General features: G+C 41.6%; 1 protein-coding gene across 2 annotated transcripts in view; it reads left to right on the forward strand.

Annotated features, from left to right (window-relative positions):
* Nucleotides 1–241: 241 nt before the first annotated feature.
* Nucleotides 242–21,067, forward strand: part of LOC124044120 (anosmin-1-like) — a 64,693-nt gene continuing 43,867 nt past the window's right edge. Inside the window, exons 1-2 of one of the 2 annotated variants that reach the window (XM_046363590.1) lie at nucleotides 242–524; nucleotides 8,837–8,884. In XM_046363590.1, the coding sequence (XP_046219546.1) occupies nucleotides 330–524; nucleotides 8,837–8,884 (243 nt within the window). In that variant the 5' untranslated portion in view covers nucleotides 242–329. The remainder of the gene's footprint in view (nucleotides 525–8,836; nucleotides 8,885–21,067) is intronic. The other variant, XM_046363591.1, reaches the window with a different exon arrangement.

Consider the following 21,067-nt stretch of genomic DNA (forward strand, 5'->3'; position numbering starts at 1 on the left):
TCAATGTTACATAAGTAGCCAATTCATGTCATGAGATGACATTGAATTAAAATGTTATTCATAGCAATAGCACAAAATCATTCAAACCATTAACTCAAAAATAGTTCATTTCAAAATCCTTCACAGTGAGTCCACAACCTCTACCTGCTACAAAGCACCCGCAGTATTTGACATTCACATCGGTATCCGCCAATCACAGAGCGCACGCGGTTCTGACTCCTCCCCAGTGTATAATTGAAGTTTCTTTAGTTTCTCCACTGGAGTCAACACGCAGTGTAGCCCGATCAATGGACGAATAAAAAGCAATATAGGCTACCCGCAAACGAAAAATGTTGCCCAAGAGCGTAAACGTATGTGTTACCCTGTGTCTATGGATTACAGAGTTGTCGACCCATGGAACTTTCGCTTCGAGGACCAGGCAGGATGACTCTTTCTTCACTGGCAGCATTTACCGAGCTAGATGTGCCTCAAGGTGTCTCAGCCTGCACATCACTCGCATCTCCGCTTTTTTCAAGCACTCCCAGGTAAGAGTGTGTTGCTCACAGTCTCTTCAACTTTTACGCATTATGTGTCCTCATAATAAAAATAAGGCATTTTTCGAGAGACAGAGTTGAGGTCAAGACACGCACTGCATCTGTTGAATAAGCTATTGGTACTGAAATGTCAGTGTAAACGATTTGGCCTCTTCTATGAAATAAAGACTTATTGATAATCTTGTGGGGCCGAAAAGTGGCACAGTTGATTACCCTACAGGAGTCGATTGGTTTTGCGTTCCACTATATGGATAAATTCTGCTGCAGAGGACATGGCACTTACTATTATAATGCAAGGACATTCTAGCATCGCCATTCTGTTTTTAAAAAAAATATATTAACTGGTTGATTTAATAACCAATACAAGTAAGCAATGAGTGCTGCTCTTGAGATTTGTTAACCAAGTTGAGGTTTTCACATTTTAGGCATTTAGCATACACTCTTATCTAGAGCAATTTACAGGTGCAATTTGGTTTAAGTACCTTACTCAAGGGCACATTAACATATTTTTTTCTTCTTCACCTAGTTGGCTCGGGATTCAAACCAGTGACCTTTCAGCTACTGTCCCAATGCTCTTAACCCAAAAACATTACCATTGAATGAGAGCATAAAGAACGTACAATGAAATGTAAGAGGGTCGATATCTTGGCAACATTGGCTGCATTTACACAGGCAGCCCAATTCTGACATTTTTTTCCACTACCTGTCACGTCTTTGGATGTATGCTCTACTTTGTGTATAGTCTATCAAAATGAGGCCGTTTTCTTCTCACCCCACATTCATTTCACTCACCTCACAATTAGCCATAAATAACCTGGAAAATGGATCACAAGGCTGATACACACCGATGGTGACCACCAAGTGTGTTTCGATGGCCTTCTACAATTTGTGTTGGAAGAAGTGATTTGTTGTACTTATCCTTGTCCTCTGTGATTTGTTGATCCTTGTCCTTTGTTGTACTTAGCCTTGTCCTCTGGGTGAGCCTTGTCCTCTGGGTGATTTGATAAGCAGTGTCAGAAGTTTTCACCCTTCACCGGACACACAGTTCTCTCTCATGACCCAGTGTAAAGGACTCACCACTGATCCTTCTCTTCTCCAGCACTCTTTCACCTTCTATCTGCACTCGGTTTTTCACTAGTGAACATTTGCATTTTCAAGGATGAAGTCGGCCCTTTCACACTGAGTAAAACTAATTGCTGTGTGAGTTTTGGAATCAATGTCAGGAGAACTCGTCAATTTGACTAACTATCAATTGAGTGCTTTGTCTCTCTCTCTTCTCTATATTTGTTGGGTTTATGTTAGGTCATGTGTTTTGTTATTCTTTATTAGACCAGTTAATGTATTAAAGCTCTCATAAATTAGTTTGAAGATAATTTCAACAACTTCTCAACACTACCCAGGCATTTGATATTGAGTCATAAAATCAATCACCATTCAACTGAAAAGTCAAGAGGTTGAGGTGAAACTAGTGAACTCCCCTGCAACTATAAAGGGTTAATTGTCTAGTAATAGACTGCAGAGCCTTAGCATTTTGTATTTGATCTCAGGTGTGTTCAGAGGCCAGGAAATTAGGAGGAATAGGTGCATTTATGCTCAGTGATAAGGTGCTGGGTGAGCAGGCTTGCAGCTCCAAGAATAGAAGCCAATTGTTGATACTCTTTGAGGACTGTCAAATGCACTGTGTTCTCTCTCAGCGGGCACTTTCATGTGGAAATGGGATGTCTGGTCAGCTGAAAAAACACATGCCTCCCTGTGCCCCAGCCCTAACCCCTGCCACCAAATTCCAGCGTCACGCTTCATAGAAGGGACACTAGCCTCCTGATGCTATCCCCAGTGAGGTCACCTTCCTGCTAAATGCAGAGGCCCACTTTGGCTAAATGTGATAAGCTCTAATGTACTTTTGCCACAAACTGGCGCATGCTCAGTCAGCGCTCGGCGTGCTGCAACCCACAGGTGGATCTGCTTCCTCTGCCAGATCTTATTACAGAGCAGGCCTGGCCGGGCGGCTGCTCTCCTCCCTCCTCTAATATGATTGAGACTTTAGACCTCTTAATTCAACTCGGAAAGCATTCCTTCTTAGTAATAGGGGCAATTTAATACTATTTAAGGAAACCAAGACACACAAAGTTTCCAGTTTCATGTAAATAGACACTTTCAGCAATAGCTTTTTATTTAGAGGGGACATTTACTGTTACTTGATTTTTCACATTAGAACAAATATATAAAGTAACCTCTTTGTGTGTATTGTACAACAGCCAATTTTCATAACTTTTGTAGCAGCCAGAAACAATTTTCTTATGTTTTTTTTATATTGTCTTTTATAGAATTTATAGCCTAATAGATACATTTGTTTGTATATTGAAATTAAAAACTGGAAATGATTTTAGCACTTTCAGCTGTAAACTCCCAGACAAGTCCTCCCTTGAACTTGGCTGAATCAGTATCCAAGGAATACGGTTTTAATTGTCAGTGATGATGAGTTATTGAGCTTAGTAGGAACAGACTGAAGATGCAGTCGGAAAAAAGCATGGCCTTTTGGGTTTTGGATTTATGGCAATTTAAGATTTATGAATGTAGAATTACTTCCAAATCCAGATGTTTTTATTGACATTTTACTTCGCTTATATGGGACTTGTCAACCTGGTACAATACACAGAGGGGAACACCCAGTCATAAATATGGTCACTGGACACTTTAAAATATTAAGAGTGAACTAGGTTCTCTGTTCACTTACATTCTGAAAGCATCAGGTTTGTAGTGGATGATTTATGTGAGGACCCATGAAGCCAAAAAACAAGGTGTGGACTTGTTATTACATTTGAAGTCATAAATGGAATTTAAAATGTTATTTTTTTCATACCCAATTAGCGGAGGTACTGAAAGTTAGTATTGCACTTGAGAGACTTATGTTCATTGCTAAGGAAAGAAAGTAGTTTATCCATGTCTACTTGTTTTAGCCTTTGATATTAAATAAGTTGGGGTGGAATCAGACGACAGCCACTGCTTGTGGCTTTTTTTTATTAGTGAAGACTGGATGAATAGGGGTCTATGTAGCTTGGCCACACCTCTGTAAAAGGTTTAATCCATGCCAGTCGTGTCTGTAATTGTCAGCTCTGTGAGTGCTACTGCCTGGTACATCCTCTAGTGTCTCCTCAGACAAACAGTACACATTCCTGACAGGATACAGCCTCAACACCTTCACCATTTCAATGTGATACAACATTCACTTATAGCTCCTATTATATTACTACTCGTGTATGTTATCCTGAAGGACAGGACTCTGTCACTAGCCCTGCCTTTCCATTCACACATTTTAGTTACTCAGAGCCCACAGCTATGGACTTAGATCTGAAGGGATTTTATTTGAGCCAGTCAATAGATGACATGACCTAGGGGGTTGCTTAGTTATTTTGATCCAGAGAGGCTCCTGGGTTGTTGATGGACATATAGACAGGTCACTTGCTCTTTGAGCTGTCAAAAAATCAAACACACTTCGCTTTGAATGGGGTGCTGGGCCAGACTAATCCATAAAATAATAAAGTCTAGTCTGCACACCAAGATGCACTACACATATATTTATTGGTTGACAATATTTCGATCCAAATAGATGTCTGTCAGGTCTTTTACCGATGTCAGTGATGTACAATTTCTGTGCAGAATTGCTGAAAACAAATATATTATAGGACTGCAGCTACACAATATTAGTTTCTGAAAAATTGGATGTAGAAAGTGAACACTGAACAGAGATGTCACAAAAACATCTTAATGATGAACAGGAAACAAAAGAGAGCGGTTTTCAAAAGAAGGAATGCAGAGCAGGCTTTTTGCCCATGTTCCTCAAATGTCTAGACGATACAACATGCCCCCGGCCACCTGCTCTTCCTTCTCAACTGACACAAGTCATAATACATCTCTGGGGTGAATCTGTGTTTACAAGACTTCACCAGTGACACAGAGAAAGCTGTGAGTTGATCTGGAAAGTATGAATCGATCAGTGTCTTTGACAGTCCCTCAGAAGCACTGCATAATGTTGAAACTGCTGAGGAATGCCACTGAGTCGTTGGGATGAAGTCTTGACCTATAATTATTCCCCATTGCTCTATGACATGCTGGGGTCAGGCCTGGACAGCTGGGGCAACGTCCCACTGAGCCCCACCAGTGCTGCAGAGATGCTGTCACTGAGCAAAATTAACCCCTCTGCGGATCCCTATCTGTCGCCATTGACAAATGGGCCGTGAAAGGTGTTACACTAGGCCTGTTATTTAGGAGCGGGTCTGGACTCTTGACAATTTGTATAAATGATCTCTAGTGTTCTCCCGCAGTGTAAATGCCAGGGGTTTATTTACTGTCACTTGATATATTATTTAGATTTGTTTGATCATTATTTTTTATACCATCAGATTTGTATGAGCATACACATAAACATATCCATCATGTTGTAGAGCACAACATTTCAATCAAAATACAGTACATAACAGTGAATTCGGAAAGTATTCAGACCCCTTGACTTTTTACACATTTTGTTACAGCCTTATTCTAAAATGGATTAAGTTTTTTCCCCACCTCATCAATATACACACAATACCCATAATGACAAAGCAAAAACTGGTTTTTAGAAATGTTTGCAAATGTATTAAATATGAAAAACAGAAATATTACATTTGTATAAGTATTCACACCCTTTACTCAGCACCTTTGGCAGCAATTACAGCCTCAAGTCTTCTTGGGTATGTCGCTACAAGCTTGGCACAATTGTATTTGCGGAGTTTCTCCAATTCTTCTCTGCAGATTCTCAAGCTCTGTCAGGTTGGATGGGGAGCGTCGCTGCACAGCTATTTTCAGTTCTCTCCAGAGATGTTCGATCGGGCTCAAGTTCGGGCTCTGGCTTTTTCCGAAGCCACTCCTGTATTGTGTTGGCTGTGTACTTAGGGTTGTTGTTCTGTTAGAAGGTGAACTTTTGCCCTAGTCTGAGGTCCTGAGCACTCTGGAACAGGTTTTCATCAAGGATCACTCTGTACTTTGCTCTGTTCATATTTCCCTTGATCCTGACTAGTCTCCCAGTCCCTGCCGCTGAAAAACCTCCCCACAGCATGATGCTGCCACCACTGTGCTTCACCGTAGGGATGGTGCCATGTTTCCTCCAAACATGAAGCTTTGCATTCAGACCAAAGATATGAAGCTTGGCATTCAGGCTAAAGATTTCAATCTTGGTTTCATCAGACCAGAGTCTCATGGTCTGAGAGTCCTTTAGTGGGCTGTCATGTGCCTTTTACTGAGGAGTGGCTTCTGTCTGGCCACTCTACCATAAAGGCCTAATTGGTGGAGTGCTGCAGAGATAGTTGTGCTTCTGGAAGTTTCTCCCATCTCCACAGAGGAGCTTTGTCCGAGTGACCATCGGGTTCTTGGTCACCTCCCTGACCAAGGCCTTTCTCCCCTGATTTCTCAGTTTGGCTGGGCGACCAGCTCAAGGAAGAGTCTTGGTGGTTCCAAACGTCTTGCATATTAGAATGACGGATGCTACTGTGTTCTTGGGGAACTTCAATGCAGCAAACATTTTTGGGTACCCAGATCTGTGCCCCAACACCCCGACAATCCTGTCTCAGAGCTCTACGGACAACTCCTTTGCCTCACAGATTGTTTTTTTCTCAATCTGTTTTTGTCATTATGGGGTATAGTGTGTAGATTGAGAGGGGAAAAAATGTAATCAATTTTAGAATAAGGCTGTAACAACAATGTGGAAGTCAAGTGGTCTGGATACTTTCCGAACACCTTCCTAATTTTGAGTTGCATCCCCCCTCCCTTCTGCCCAGCCTAAATTCATCGGGGCATGGACTCTACAAGGTGTCAAAAGCATTCCACGGGGATGCTGGCCCATGTTGAATCCAATGCTTCCCACAGTTGTCAAATTGGCTGGATGTCCTTTGGGTTTCTTGATACCCACGAGAAACAGTTGTGTGGAAAACCCCAGCAGCATTGCAGTTCTTAAAACCGGTGTGCCTGTGCCTGGCCACTATTATCATACCTCGTTTCAAGGCATTTAAATATTTTGTCTTGCCCATTCACCCTCTGAATGGCACACTTACACAATCCATGTCTCAATTGTGTGATGGCTTAAAATCCTTCTTTAACCTTTCACTTCCCCTTCATGTACCGGTACACTGATTTGGAAGTGGATTTAACAAGTTCTGTCAGTAAGGGATCATAGCTTTCACCTGGTTAGTCTGTCATGGAAAGAGCAGGTGTTCTTAATGTTTTGTATTCTCAGTGTACATACTTTTCTTCTGTAGTATTGCTTACTGTATCCGACCCTGTTGCAGCCTGCCTTAAAGGTGCATTCTTCATGTTTTCCGGTTCCAAAATGTCAGTTGCTGTCTTTGAAATGTAATCTATAGGTGGAACATAGTGATGGGGGGTGGGGAATCGATAAAGTTACATAATCTTTGTTATTTTTCATGTATCGTTTTGACTATCGCAGTATAATTTTGACACTAGTTGGCTATACCCACACGAAAACTCCAGTATTTTTCCTTCATAGATTATTCTCAATCTTATTTTTAAATAGGGAGCCAATTTATTTTCAGCACCTTTCTTTCCATGACTGTTAACTTTTGTTTCCTCATGGCTCTCTCTTTTCCTCTGTGTCAGACATATGGTAAGCAATATGTTTGGAACATCAAATGGCAATAAAATCACAGTATCAAATCGAAATGCATATAGAATCGCAATATATATATATATCGGATCTGCACCTAAGTATGGTGATATCGTGATGTCCCTGGCAATTCCCTACTAATTTGGTCTTTGTTTGGTAAAATTCTGAGTTTTGTCAGTCTTTCATCCTGTTCATTAGTAACATGGATTTATTTGAGATGTTATTAAAATTGGCAGTAGAGCAGCTTGTGGAATGGACGTTTTAAAGGTAGAATCTGCTGTAGGGGGAAATAGCGGCCCCAACCACTGGCTGTCCCACCACCGTTATTGCCGAACTGAGGAGCGTTGCTCAGCATGGTACAAAATACATTGTACATACTGTGCTCTTCTATCTCCTGTGCAATGATGTCTGTGAGGGGAAGAAACTGTTTTCAGTAACTTTTGTGTTATAGTATTGCAAATGCAGTTACACAATTAAGTAATGCAGCTTTATAAGTTTGTTCTAGAATTCCTGATGTACCATAAATGTCTTTGAAGCCAGCTGACTGTTATACTTGACGCCAAACACGCAGTGCTCACTGGTACTGGATGGCAAAGTAAAGCCTTTAATGATCCGTTTTTTCCTGAGGTCTCACTGGGAATTTCCACTGGATTACATTGTTTGAGAAGGCTTTGAACTTGACATTGAACTTGAGCAGACTTCTTGGTTTGCAGACCTTTTAAAGTTTGGCTAGTCAGGCAGTCCTGCCGCAGTGTCTTATTGTACAGAACAAAGCACTGATTCATGTCTAACGGTGACCTTTCATTTGTAACGTACGTCAGCTCATGGAAATTCACACTCATTGCCTTTTATTTACGTTTCCTTTCTCTATATTTGAAATGTCCAAACTATTCATAATGGCAAATTAACTTCATTGGGAATTTGAGCTAACCAATGAAGCACATGAATCTTCCAACCTACAGCCAGAGTGCAATTTTAGCCCTTTTTAGCCCCTAATCAAATGGTCAATTTTGTCTGGGTGGTTATTTATCTTACATTTAATCTCCAAGTGAATCCATATGGGAGAGAATAGCCTTGTGGTCCTTTTCTCTATTGGAGCTCAGGAAATGGCCACTTGTGTCAGGCTTTTAAGCCATTAGAACTTCTCAAGATGACAGGGAGACACTTTGTCTTTAGGCAGAATTGGGACCAAATCTTTGGCTTCTTGGGTTCCAGAAGGTGACACAAAGCAATTAGGGGGGTATTGGAGGTGTCTGCAGTCTCCATACGAGTGCTGACATCAATTCCTATGCGAGTGACCCCTGGGATGTCTGTTGTGAGATCAAATGCAGGCACTCCAATTCTGAACGACACTGAAACTGACCAGAGATCCGCCCCACTCTGACCTTGCTTCGTTAGGATTCATATTGGGGTGAAAGAATCTTAACTTCTAATTAAAATCATTAGAATTTTTTTTTCTTTGTGGTGAAACCGATTCAGAGCACACATTTTTTTTTTGCTTTTCAGGTGTTTGTTTGAATTGTAGTGTGAATAGCTACTGTGTGTCCTGGAATGAAACACCTTTCTTTTTGCATTACATTGACAATGACTGAAATAGATTTTTCTCCCTAGAAAATCATAAGTCATAATCATCTTTCTATTTTCATTACAGAATAATGGATCCTTGGTGTGGTGTCAGAATCACAAACAGTGCTCAAAGGTATGTAACACGACTTGGCTGCATATGCTTAAAAAAACTAAATGACAGGAAATGTACAAAACAAGTTTGAGACCTGATTTATACCATAACTTTATAGACATTCTAGGCAAACAATTTTAAACTGTGATAGCTGTTAGGCCCTTTACCTTCTCATCAGTCAAGTTGTTCTAGGGTTACTGAGATTCCACAACCCATTTCTGATACAGCTCTTTGTTCATTAGAATTACAGTAGGCCTTTTTATCCTCCATTTCTTGAGGGTCTTGTTTGGGTTTCGTGCCCTGTCCCGAAGACGGTTGGTAGTAAGACTGTTAACAGGTGCTCTGAAAAGATGGTGCTGATATCTCCTCTCAGCTTCACCGGGAGCTGTTGACAAGCCCCTCACTGTGGTGTTGAGTCCACTTAGCAGACAGTAGACTGAGGACAGACTCAGCCCAAGGCATTCTGGGACAACAACCAGAAAGGCTTATGACAATGACACACCAGTGGGGCTAAAACACATGGGGCAACTCTGAACCCTTAGGGGACCACTTTTTGGCCTGCCCCATGTGACTCTGGCCAAAACATTAGCACTTTACTACCAATAGGGTGCTATTTCATACTGTAACTGATGCGCTCTGTCTGTCAAACTCTTCTGTTCACATAATATAATAAATAATATATGCCATTTAGCAGACGCTTTTATCCAAAGCGACTTACAGTCATGTGTGCATACATTCTACGTATGGGTGGTCCCGGGAATCAAACCCACTACCCTGGCGTTACAAGCGCCATGCTCTACCAACTGAGCTACAGAAGGACCACCCATAAACCAGGACAGCAGCAACCGGCCTACTCGTTGGTTCTGATTGTGTCATAGTTTGAGGACTGAATTCCAACCAGGAAGTAAATAGTCTAGCTGAGTGTTCTCATTCACACTTCTACAGAAGTATACTGTTTTTTGTTTTTCATTTCCTGTGTTTTCCATTGTTATAAAAACATTGTCTAAATAGCTTATGTGAAGCGTGCTATTATGAAGGTGATGACCAATTTGGATCTCATCCTTGTCTGTACTAGCTCGTATGGCTTGTTCATTTGGCATGGAGCACAGGTAGAGAAAACAGGAGGCGGCAGGGTAGCCTAGTGGTTAGTGTTGGACTAGTAACTGGAAGGTTGCAAGTTCAAACCCCCGAGCTGACAAGGTACAAATCTGTCGTTCTTTCCCTGAACAGGCAGTTAACCCACTGTTCCTAGGCTGTCATTGTAAGTAAGAATTTGTTCTTAACTGACTTGCCTCGTTAAATAAAGGTTAAAAAAACACACAAAAAACAACAACAAAAACCAAATGCTCTCCTGTGTTAATGTTTGTTTTTCACGCTGTTTTATTGAGGTTGTATTCTAAATCATATACCTGGAAATGTCCAAGGACACCCAGTTCATTCGTCAGAGCTCGTGTGCTGAACATTTGGGCCCAATTAGTGTTGGACAGTATGATTTACAAAGGATGATTTGGACACCCTCTGATTATAAATGACTACATGGATAATATGAAACACAGTGAAATGTCAAACTGCATAACAGCCTTTGCCGACTTCACAGTATTGCATTTGTTATGAAGATGAATTACAATCAACATCTTGTATTCACGCCCACATGTAACCAATCCCCTTTTGTTTGATATTTTAAATATTTCTATGTTCCTTCAAATCAAATTCTATTGGTCACATACACGTGTTTAGCAGATGTTATTGCGAGTGTAGCGAAATCCTTGTGCTTCTAGTTCTGACAGTGCAGCAATATCTAACAAGTAATATCTAACAATTTCACAACACATACCCAATACGCGCAACTGGAATTAAGAACATATAAACATATGGACGAGCAATGTCAAACCCAGTGCCTCAAGCTTAATGATGAGCTTGGAGAGTACTATGGTGCTGAATGCTGAACTATAGTCAATGAACAGCATTCTTACGTAGGTATTCCTCTTGTCCAGATGGGATTGGGCAGTGTGATGGCGATTGCATCGTCTGGGGACCTATTGAGGCGGTAAACAAATTGAAGTGGGTCTAGGGTGACAACTAAGGTGGAGGTGACATGATCCTTGACTAGTTTCTCAAGCACTTCGTGATGACAGAGGTGAGTGCTACGTGGCAATAGTCATTTAGTTCAGTTACCTTTTGATTCTTGGGTACATGAACAATGGTGGCCATCTTGAAGCATGCTGGTCTGCGCATGCTCTGAGCGCGCGCCTTCTGGGCCGGCAGCCTTGCAAGGGTTAATGCGTTTAAATGTCTTACTCACGTCGGCCACGGAGGAGAGCCCACAGTTCTTGGTAGCAGGCTGTGTCGGTGGCACTGTGTTATCCTCAAAGAGGGCAAAGAACATGTTAAGCTTGTCCGGAAGCCAGATGTCGGTGTCCGCAACGTAGCTGGTTTTCCTTTTGTAGACCCTGCCACATGTCTTGTGTCTGAGCTGTTGAATTGCGACTCCACTTTGTCTCTCTACTGACGTTTTGCATGTTTGATTGCCATGCGGAGGGAATGACTACACTGTTGGTTTTCTGCCATATTCCCAGTCACCTTACCATGTTTTAATGTGGTGGTTCACAATTTTAAGTTTTGTGCGAATGCTGCTATCTATCCTCTTTCTTTTTAGGGTAGGTTTTAACCTCCCTAGGGTATGTGCGTCCCACCGGGCCAACATCCAGTGAGTTTGCAGAGCTCCAAATTCAAATACAGAAATACTCATTATAAAATTTCAGAAAAGATACAACTATTAAACATAATCTTTAAATCTAACTTCTTGTGAATCCAAGCACCGTGTCAGATTTTTAAAATTCTTTACGGCGAAAGCATACCTTACGATTATTTGAGAACATAGCCCAGCAGACAAATCATTACAAACAGTAACCAGCCAAGTACGAGAGATACACAAGTCAAAAATAGAGATAAAGTAATCACTTACCTTTGTCTTCTGAGTGCAACCATATGAAGATCATTCACGTATTCAATAAATGTTCCTTTTATTAGATAGTCTCTTTATATCCAAAAACCTCAGTTTGTTTATTTTCTTCTGTAATCCACAGGCTCAAACTCAGTCACAACAGGCAGAAAAAAATTCAAATAGTATCTGTAAAGTTCGTAGAAACATTTCAAACGATGTTCATAATCAATCCTCAGGTTGTTTTTAGCCTAAATAATCTATAATATTTCAACCGGACAATAATTTAGTCAATATAAAAGGTAAACAAGCACTCTCCCGGTCGCGCCATGAAAAAGCTCTGTGACACAGCAGGGTCCACTCATTGACTGCTCTTTACTCCCTAATTTTTCAGAACACAAGCCAGAACCAATTTCTAAAGACTGATTACATCTAGTGGAAGGCATAGAAACTGCAATTTGAGTCCTAAGTCAATGAATACTGTAATGGCATTGAATAGAAAACTACACACACAAAATCCTACTTCCTGAATGGATTCTTCTCAGGTTTTCTCCTGCCAAATCAGTTCTGATACTCACAGACATTATTTTAACAGTTTTGGAAAAGTTAGTGTTTTATATCCAAATCTACTAATTATATGCATATCCTATCTTCTGGGCCTGAGTAGAAGGCAGTTTAATTTGGGCACGCTTTTCATCCAAAATTCCAAATGCTGCCCCCCTACCCTAGAGAAGTTAATAGTCACAGTGGGTATAACATCTCCTATACACTTCCTGATAAACTCAGTTACTGTTTCGGTATTTTTGTCAATATTATTCTCGGAAGCTACCCGGAACATTTGCCAGTCCGTCGATCAAAACAATGTTGAAGTGTGGATTCCGATTGGTCAGACCAGTGTTAAATAGTCCTAAGCACGGGTACATCATGCTTGAGTTTCTGCCTATAGGAAGGGAGGAGCAAAATTGAGTCCTGGTCAGATTTACCCCCAAAAAAGGCGGAAGAGGGCCTTGTATGTATCCCAGAAGTTGGAGTAACAGTGTTCTAGTGTTTTATGCAGCCTTTTCTTTTCAAATTCTTCAAAAGGAGGACAGCCCTCTCTGTAAGCGCCATCTTCTGATTTGATATTCAATGCAGATTGTGATTAATTGAAAAAGGTTTTGGGAACATCAGTTAAGGTCCTCATACAATCTGCTTTATGAGCTGGGTGGTTCGAACCCTGAATGTCTGACAGCTATGGTATCAGACCAACATATCGGGCTGCATAAAACATATCTGACAGCCGTGGTATATCAGACCAACATATCTTTTAACCTCTCTAATTAAGTTGGTAACCCGTTTTATAATAGCAGTAAGGCACCTCGGGTTTGTGGTATTTATTATTATTTAACCTTTTTTTATACTCTGCAAGTCAGTTAAGAACAAATTCTTATTTACAATGACTGCCTAGGAACAGTCGGTTAACTGGTCTAGGAACAGTCGGTTAACTGCCTTGTTCAGGGGCAGAACGACATATTTTTACCTTGTCAGCTCGGGGATTCGATCTAGCAACCTTTTGGTTACTGGCCCAAAGCTTTAACCATTAGGCTACCTTCCGCCCCTGGCCAATATACCACGGCGAAGGGCTGTATCCAGGCTCTCCATGTTGCAAATGAGAACTTGTTCTCAACTAGCCTACCTGGTTAAATAAAGGTGAAATAAAATGTTGCGTCGTGGGTAAGAACAGCCCTTAGCCGTGGTATATTGGCCATATACCACATCCCCTCTGGCCTTATTGCTTAAGTATATATTTCTGTATGTGATCATATGCACATTATCATTACATTATACTGTACATTGCAACATTTAGAACTTACATGGCACTAATGAAATGCATTAACTTAATTTAATATTGCTGCGAGCCTCTGGGAAAAGCATCTTAAGTCGCTCTGGATAAGGGAATATCTCCTAAATGACAAAAATGTAAATGCTAAATTAATATTTCTGGGCTCCAGAACTTGTTCAGGTCATGCCTAATGAGCTCGTCATGGTGTTTTTTTAAAGGAGAGATATGGCTTCATTTTAAAGGAGAGCCTCTGTTGGTTTCACTTTAATGCAGTGAAACTTGTTTCCCTCCTTTCCATGGTGATGGCCAACATCAGGTTTTGGCACAAGCCATTCACCAGTCATTCATCATGAGTTTTATGTTTGAAAAGGCTGTTGCTGGCTGCAAGTCCAAGCACTGCATAGGGTTTTCATAATCAATCGGCTACATTGCTAGAACTCTGAAAATGCTAGAGATTCTAACGTGTGTGTGTGTGTGTGTGTGTGTGTGTGTGTGTGTGTGTGTGTGTGTGTGTGTGTGTGTGTGTGTGTGTGTCATTTAAAAATATATATATATTATAATTTTGGGGTTTTACTATCCTTGTGTGGACCAGATATCCTCACGAGATCAGTAAGAGAAGGAAAATTCGGACAAGTGGGACATTTCACCGTGCCCGCCAAGGAAAGGCTATTTTAAGGTTCGTATTTGTATTTATTATGGATCCCCCCCCCCATTAGCTAACCCTAAAATAGCCTTTTTCCTTGGGGAGGGCGAAATGTCTCGTCCGAATTTTCCATGTTTTACTATCCTTGTGAGGACATCTACTCTTCCTGGGGTCCACCAAAATGAATGCAGTTGTATACAATTAAAACATTTTACATTTCACAATACATTAAGTGTGTACCCTCAGGCCACTACTCTACTACTACATATCTACAATACATTAAGTGTGTGTCCTCAGGCCACTACTCTACTACTACATATCTACAATACAAAATCCATGTGTGCGTACGTTATTGTGTATGTCTCCACAATCCCCGCTCTTCCATAAGGTGTATTTTATCTGTGTGTTTTTTAAAGTCTAATTCTACTTCTTGCATGAGTTACTTTATGTGGAATAGAGTTCCATGTAGTCATGGCTCTATGTAGTACTGTGTGACGCCCATAGTCTATTCTAGACTTGGGGACTGAATAGATCTCTGGTGGCATGTCTTGTAGGGCACGCATGGGTGTCTGAGCTGTGCTAGTAGTTTAAACAAGCAGCCCGTTGTGTTCAACATGTCAATACTTCTCGTAAGTACAAGTAGTGATGAAGTCAATCTCTCCTCTACTTTGAGCCAGGAGAGATTGACATGCATAATATTAATGTTAACTCTCCACGTACATTTTAAGCACTAGCCGTGCAGCCCTTTTCTGGGCCAATTGTAATTTTCCTAAGTCCCTCTTTATGGTACCCGACCACACAACGGACAGTAGTCCAGGTGCGACAAAACTAGGGCCTGTAGGACCTACCTTTTTGATAGAGTTGTTAAATGCTTTATTTTAGACAGACCTCTCCCCATCTTAGTTACTGTTGCATCAATATGTTTTGACGATGGCAGTTTAGTCTCCTCAACTCAATTCAACTCAATTCCACATGATTCATTACAATATTTGAGGTTTAGGGTTTAGTGAACGATTTGTTCCAAATACAATACTTTTAGTTTTTGAAATATTTAGGACTACTTATTTCTTGTCACCCATTCTGAAACTGTTGCAGTGATTTCCCTTGCTGTGGTAGCTGATGTGTATTGTGTTGAGTCCTCAGCATACAGAGACACACAGGTTTTACTCAGAGCCAGTGGCAGGTCATTAGTAAAGATTGATAAAAGTAAGGGGCCTATACAGCTGTCCTGGAGAATGCCCGACTCTACCAGGTTTATTTTGGAGATGCTTCAGTTAAAGAACACCATCTGTATACATTTCTCTCAGCCAATCATCAGTCATTTGTGTAAGTGCCGTACATGTTGAATGCCCTTCCCTATAAGCGTGCTTAAAGTCTGTTCACTGTGAAGTAGCATTGTATCTGGCCAAACACTATTTTTTCCAAAAGTTTACTAAGGGCTGGTAACAGGAACTTCTTGCTTCCCTCCAGGCCTGAAGACACACACTTTCCTGTAGGATTAGATTGAAGAAATGGCAAACAGGATTGGCAATGTTGTCTACTATTATCCTCTGTCATTTTTCCATCCAAGTTGTCAGACCCAGGTAGCTTGTCATTGTTGATAGACAACAATATTTTAGTTCAAGTCTTCCACCGTCACTTTAGGGTTTGGGGTTATGGGTGGGGTTAAGGGTAGGGTTAGGTTAAGAGTATGGAAAAATAGTAATTTGAATGCGAGTCAATAGTTTGGTCCCCACAAGGATAGTAAAACAAGTGTGTGTGTGTTACATATCAGTTAGCATTTTGGACTTGTTTAGGCTGTACTTTCAGACATGATTGTTTGGAGTGTGAACATGATGTAACATCTTTTAAAGTAATATTAAAAGTTCACAATAGTCTTTCCTTCCTTCCTTCCTTCCTTCCTTCCTTCCTTCCTTCCTCTTCTTCTCTCAGCCTCTCAAAGCACAGGGGCCATAGTGTCAGCTCAAACAATCACTCCAAATGGGCCCATGTCGTACAGTGCCTCTGTGTGAATGGCTACAGACTCTAATTAGCCTCTCCTTACTTCATGAACAGCTCCCTGTCAAACAGAGAGACAAAAGCATTGGCTGAAAAGTCATCCTCCCCCTTCTTGGGTCTACCTTGCCAAGGGGCTGCAGCCTGCCCTATCCATCCATCCAGGCCCATAGTGTGGTCCCTGTGTGGTAAAGACTGGTTCATTATTTAGACAAAGATGCTGTGACCCTATCCATCTGTCAGTGGTTAAGGAAATCAAAGCCTCACAGTATTCAACTGAGACGGAGGAAAGTCCTCCTGGCCTTCTCCAATGCAGTTTCCATAGCCTCCCAACTCCCAGCAGCCCCCATTGTCATGGTGATTAACCCCCCCTGCCCTCTTGCCGGGGCAGGGAGAGGTGGCAGTGGCAGGGAATCAATAGCATGCCATAACAACAGGCCAACCCCTATTCAGTCGAGACGCCAGGAGGACGAAGTGGAGAGTAGGCAGCCATTTGTATGAGCTATTGTCATTTGGTCTACTCTGCTTTCATTAATGTCCCACTTGAGACATTTGGATAAGGTACTCATCGAAAGTTTGCAAACTGCAGGGCGTTCTCTCTTTTCCTGCTCCTTGTGCAAAGAGTGTCTTTGTGTGCGTGCGTGCGTGCGTGTGTGTCTGCAGCAGACAAAAAGCTTTCCACATGCAGAGTATGGCTGACATTAACGTGGGCTGCTTTCCCCAAGGGTGTGATCCAAGCGCCAAATCATATGCTAGGATTGACTTGAGGCAGCTAAATGTCAGTTTGCAAATAAGCAATGCACTTCATTATCATTACCCAAACTCCTCACAGGGAAGGAGAACAAAAAGACTGTGTGCCATGCTCCGTTACCCAGGCCTGGAGATAACTGTGTAAATTCCAGCATTTCAACCCATTTCTTCAATACCCAGTTTTTCAATTTGGTATAAGAACAAAGTATATCTTTGATTTAAGGAGAAAATCATGCATTGAAATAAAGATGTAATACAATACCATGCCAACTTGTTGACCGGGGAGATGGAGTTCTCCGTGAACTAGAAAGTTCAGCCCATTGCTAACATGAAAAGAAGTCATCCGTGAATCTGTAGTATTACATCCCTCAGCAGTGAACGGATGATTTCAGTGAACTGCCGACTTTCCCCCCCATCTGCCGCATCACCAACCTACTAAGGTTTTCAGAGCTTGCCAGTAGAGAAGCTTTGTAAAGCAACATTGTCTGCAGGACGGTTAGTTAACAGCAATGAGTCGTGGATGACCTTCACAGAACTGAAACGCTCTGGGTAACTTTTGGACTCTCCTTATCCATCATACCCATAGAGCTAGACATCCCTGCAATAAGAACTAACACATTGTTTGTTCTATTGAATTACACGAGTCAACCCAACCTTTACATTTTGACGAATGTTACAGTACAGTTTGCTTGAATAGCAAGCAGTGGAGAGCTATGAAAGTCTTGTGTTTAAGTGTCTTTCATCCACTCCCCCCTTTCTTACCCACTAGTTTTCTTACGGCAACAATAATTATCCGGGTTCCCCAACAGTAGTGTTTTTCTAGGTCAATATTATTAAATTGGTAGCTTTGGCTTTTTCCTTAATCTGCATTAACCTTCATTAAAAAGGAAATTGATGGCATGTGCTCTGGGAAAATATCACATTCTCCGTTGGCTACAAACTTCTAGAGTATGTCATGGCAATTTTACTAAAGGCTCACACACATCACACTGAATGTGGATGTAGTGTTTGTCTGCCAATCATTCAGCTTACTGGGTTTTAGGGACAACCAGCTGTAGACGTCTGACTGCGGACATTTTTTCAGCCGATTTGGTTCTACATGTAAAATCGGTGAGCACTCATTTCGCAAATTACATTGAGGTGCTAAGAACTCTCAGCCAGCAAATGCTGTTGGTGTGTCCTGAGTGCTATGATCTTTGTGGGGCCATGTTTTCTCTGGCGGCAGGCAGTCGCATTTGGAGGCGCAGTGAAAATATCTAAGTGCTGTGTGGATGGTTTATGGCTGGCACTGTTTTGTCTGCTTGGACGCACTTCAATCCACCTTTTGGTGGTGTTGAACCAGACCCTCAGTGGTCACCGACACCTCTGTCCTCACCCACCACATCCAGCCACTCCACCATTATGGACAGATCCCTCCACGTCTGAGTGAAAATCACTGTCAAGCACAGGCGGTTGGTGTCACCTTAATTGGGGAGAACGGGCTTGTGGTAATTACTGGAGTGGAATCTGTGGGATGCATCAAATACATGATTTCCAGGTGTTTGATGCCATTCCATTTGCTCCGTTCAGGACATTTATTGTGAGCTGTTCTCCCCTCAGCAGTCTCCACTGCTGTCAAGTGTGTATGTGCTGTCATGTCTAGACTCTGACTGAAGACTAAAACACACTTCGTTCTAGAAGTGAAATGTCATACATACCATTGGACCAGTATTGAGATTAACTCAATTGTTCTAACTGCTATTCCTTCAATGCTTATTTTTCTCATCTCATTAGACAGTGGCATTAGTTCTTAGAACACTATTTAATTTAGGTTCAACTCTGTGTGCACACATTGCTAACTGTTTGTATTAATTCCAGTCTCTGACCTTTTGTGTGTGTGGCGGAGGAGGAGTGAAGCAAGGCTGGTCAGTCCCAGCAGGAAGGACCTGATCTGGACATGGCTGTTAAGTTTAATTGGCTGGGGGGGGGTTGCTCTACTGCCTGCTATTTGTTGAGATCATAATTCACAATGTGAATCGGGAGACAGGGAAAGAACCCGCAAAGCAAGACAGATCACTAAAGGAAAAGTTGGAATGTCAACCTTTTGTTATACAAAGTCATCACTATTTTCGTACACAACCTTTCACAGTTTGGACCCAGAGATGAAGGTTAGTTTTAAAGGGGTGTTCATCAGGAGGGTGTTTTTGACTGGATATTTATAATCCAATCCGTCACATCATATTTGCCATATTCATCTCCTGAATGAAACTGCACAGATCGTCTGCAGTGTTTCCCTTTCAAGCATTTAGCAGTGGCGCACCACCGTGGGCTAAATCGTGGCTGCCACTGCAATTAAAAAATATATATATATAATTTTCAGGATGGTAAAATGCTTTCAGTGTAATCTTAAACCACTCAAACCAGATATAAAGTATGTAGTATGTAGCCACAAATTTGTAAGTAAGATCATCTTTGTTAATTTGCAATCACCAAAATAAAGTCATCATATTCTTTGTCACGCAGATAGCATAAGAACAAGGCATAAGCCATGGCAAAATGTGCAGAATAGCAGGAAACTTGGTTTTAAAACATCCTAGGGGAAATGCTGTTCTGTGATATTCAGTAGGGAATTACTGGTATGATGAAGTCAGCAGAAACACTTCGCTCTTATCTCATAATTAGTGTGGGAGTTGGCCTGGTCACTATGTCAACAGAAGAGTAATTTACACTGCTAGGATTTCCAAAGGCTCCTAATTGCTCTGTAATCGAAATCGGCCATTCCAGCCTAAGCTCTCGCTTGATCCCTACAAACACTCAGCAGTGTAAATCCAGTGACCTTTGACCTGGCCCTGTGGCCCTCTGGGTAAAGCCTCTCATGCTCTGAGTATTGACATTCTAGCTTTTGTGTTCCCTGATATATTCTCATTGGTAGAGATTTTATTTTTTAATTTTACCTTTATTTAACCAGGCAAGTCAGTTAAGAACAAATTCTTATTTTCAATGACTGCCTAGGAACAGTGGGTTAACTGCCTGTTCAGGGGCAGAACGACAGATTTGTACCTTGTCGGCTCGGGGGTTTGAACTTGCAACCTTCCGGTTACTAGTTACTAGTCCAACGCTCTAACCACTGGGCTACCCTGCTGCCCCGGATGATACAGATCAAGTTTACTCAGGGAGAAGACCTACCATTTGTGTCTGCCACTAGAGGATTTGAAGTGTCAGAGAGAAACACTTCCAATCCAGATAGCAGTGGAATGTGATTAGGTCAGTCTCACTCCCTATGAAGACCTGTGATGTTGTAGATGTTTCTCACCTAGATAGTGAGTGGTCTGACGCTTCCAGATTCCAGATCATCTACATTTAATTTGTCATTCCTCGAGTCGAAGTGTATGGAAACAACAGGAACACGTTGGCAAAGACTAAATGCATTTAATCGCCCACAATTCACCACAGACTACATGGTAGTCTCTTTCTCTCCTATTGTGTGGAAAATATGATCTGATTATCACAACTTGAAATCTTATCTTGCATTGGGAAACAAAGCCTAAACAAATGTCTGTGGGTGATGCTGGGAAAGTGCATTAGCTTGTTCTCCCATTCTGTGCTCCACTTTCATCCATCCATCATCAAGCAGGACGATGTGGTGGTTCCTATTATCACTGGTATGAGGGGGAGACTAGAGTACAGTAATCAGATGGGACGTTAAGCTGAGTGGTGCGTGACAAAGAGTGCTACTGCCACAGAGGGCCCATCACTTTCCCAGGCTACCGCAGCACAGTGAAAGGACAACGACATGTTTATAACCCATCTGACCCCATCTGATGGAGACATCCTGTTGAGTCTAATTGTCATGACATGTAAACCGAGCCCTGAGAAAGATGATAAGTGAGGCTCACATTACCAGCCACTGTAATATTCACCTCTTGTCTTGGTTGGTTGGCTGGCTGGTGGTGTAATGTCACAACAGTACCAAACGACCAGACCAGAATGAGTCATCATCTTCGTTGCCGCTTTGATTGTTGTGTCGGTATGTTTCAGAAATTACATAGTAGTGAGTTGGATGTTGTTGGATGA

Source organism: Oncorhynchus gorbuscha, linkage group LG09, assembly GCF_021184085.1.
Source record: "Oncorhynchus gorbuscha isolate QuinsamMale2020 ecotype Even-year linkage group LG09, OgorEven_v1.0, whole genome shotgun sequence".
NCBI classification, from domain to species: domain Eukaryota; kingdom Metazoa; phylum Chordata; class Actinopteri; order Salmoniformes; family Salmonidae; genus Oncorhynchus; species Oncorhynchus gorbuscha.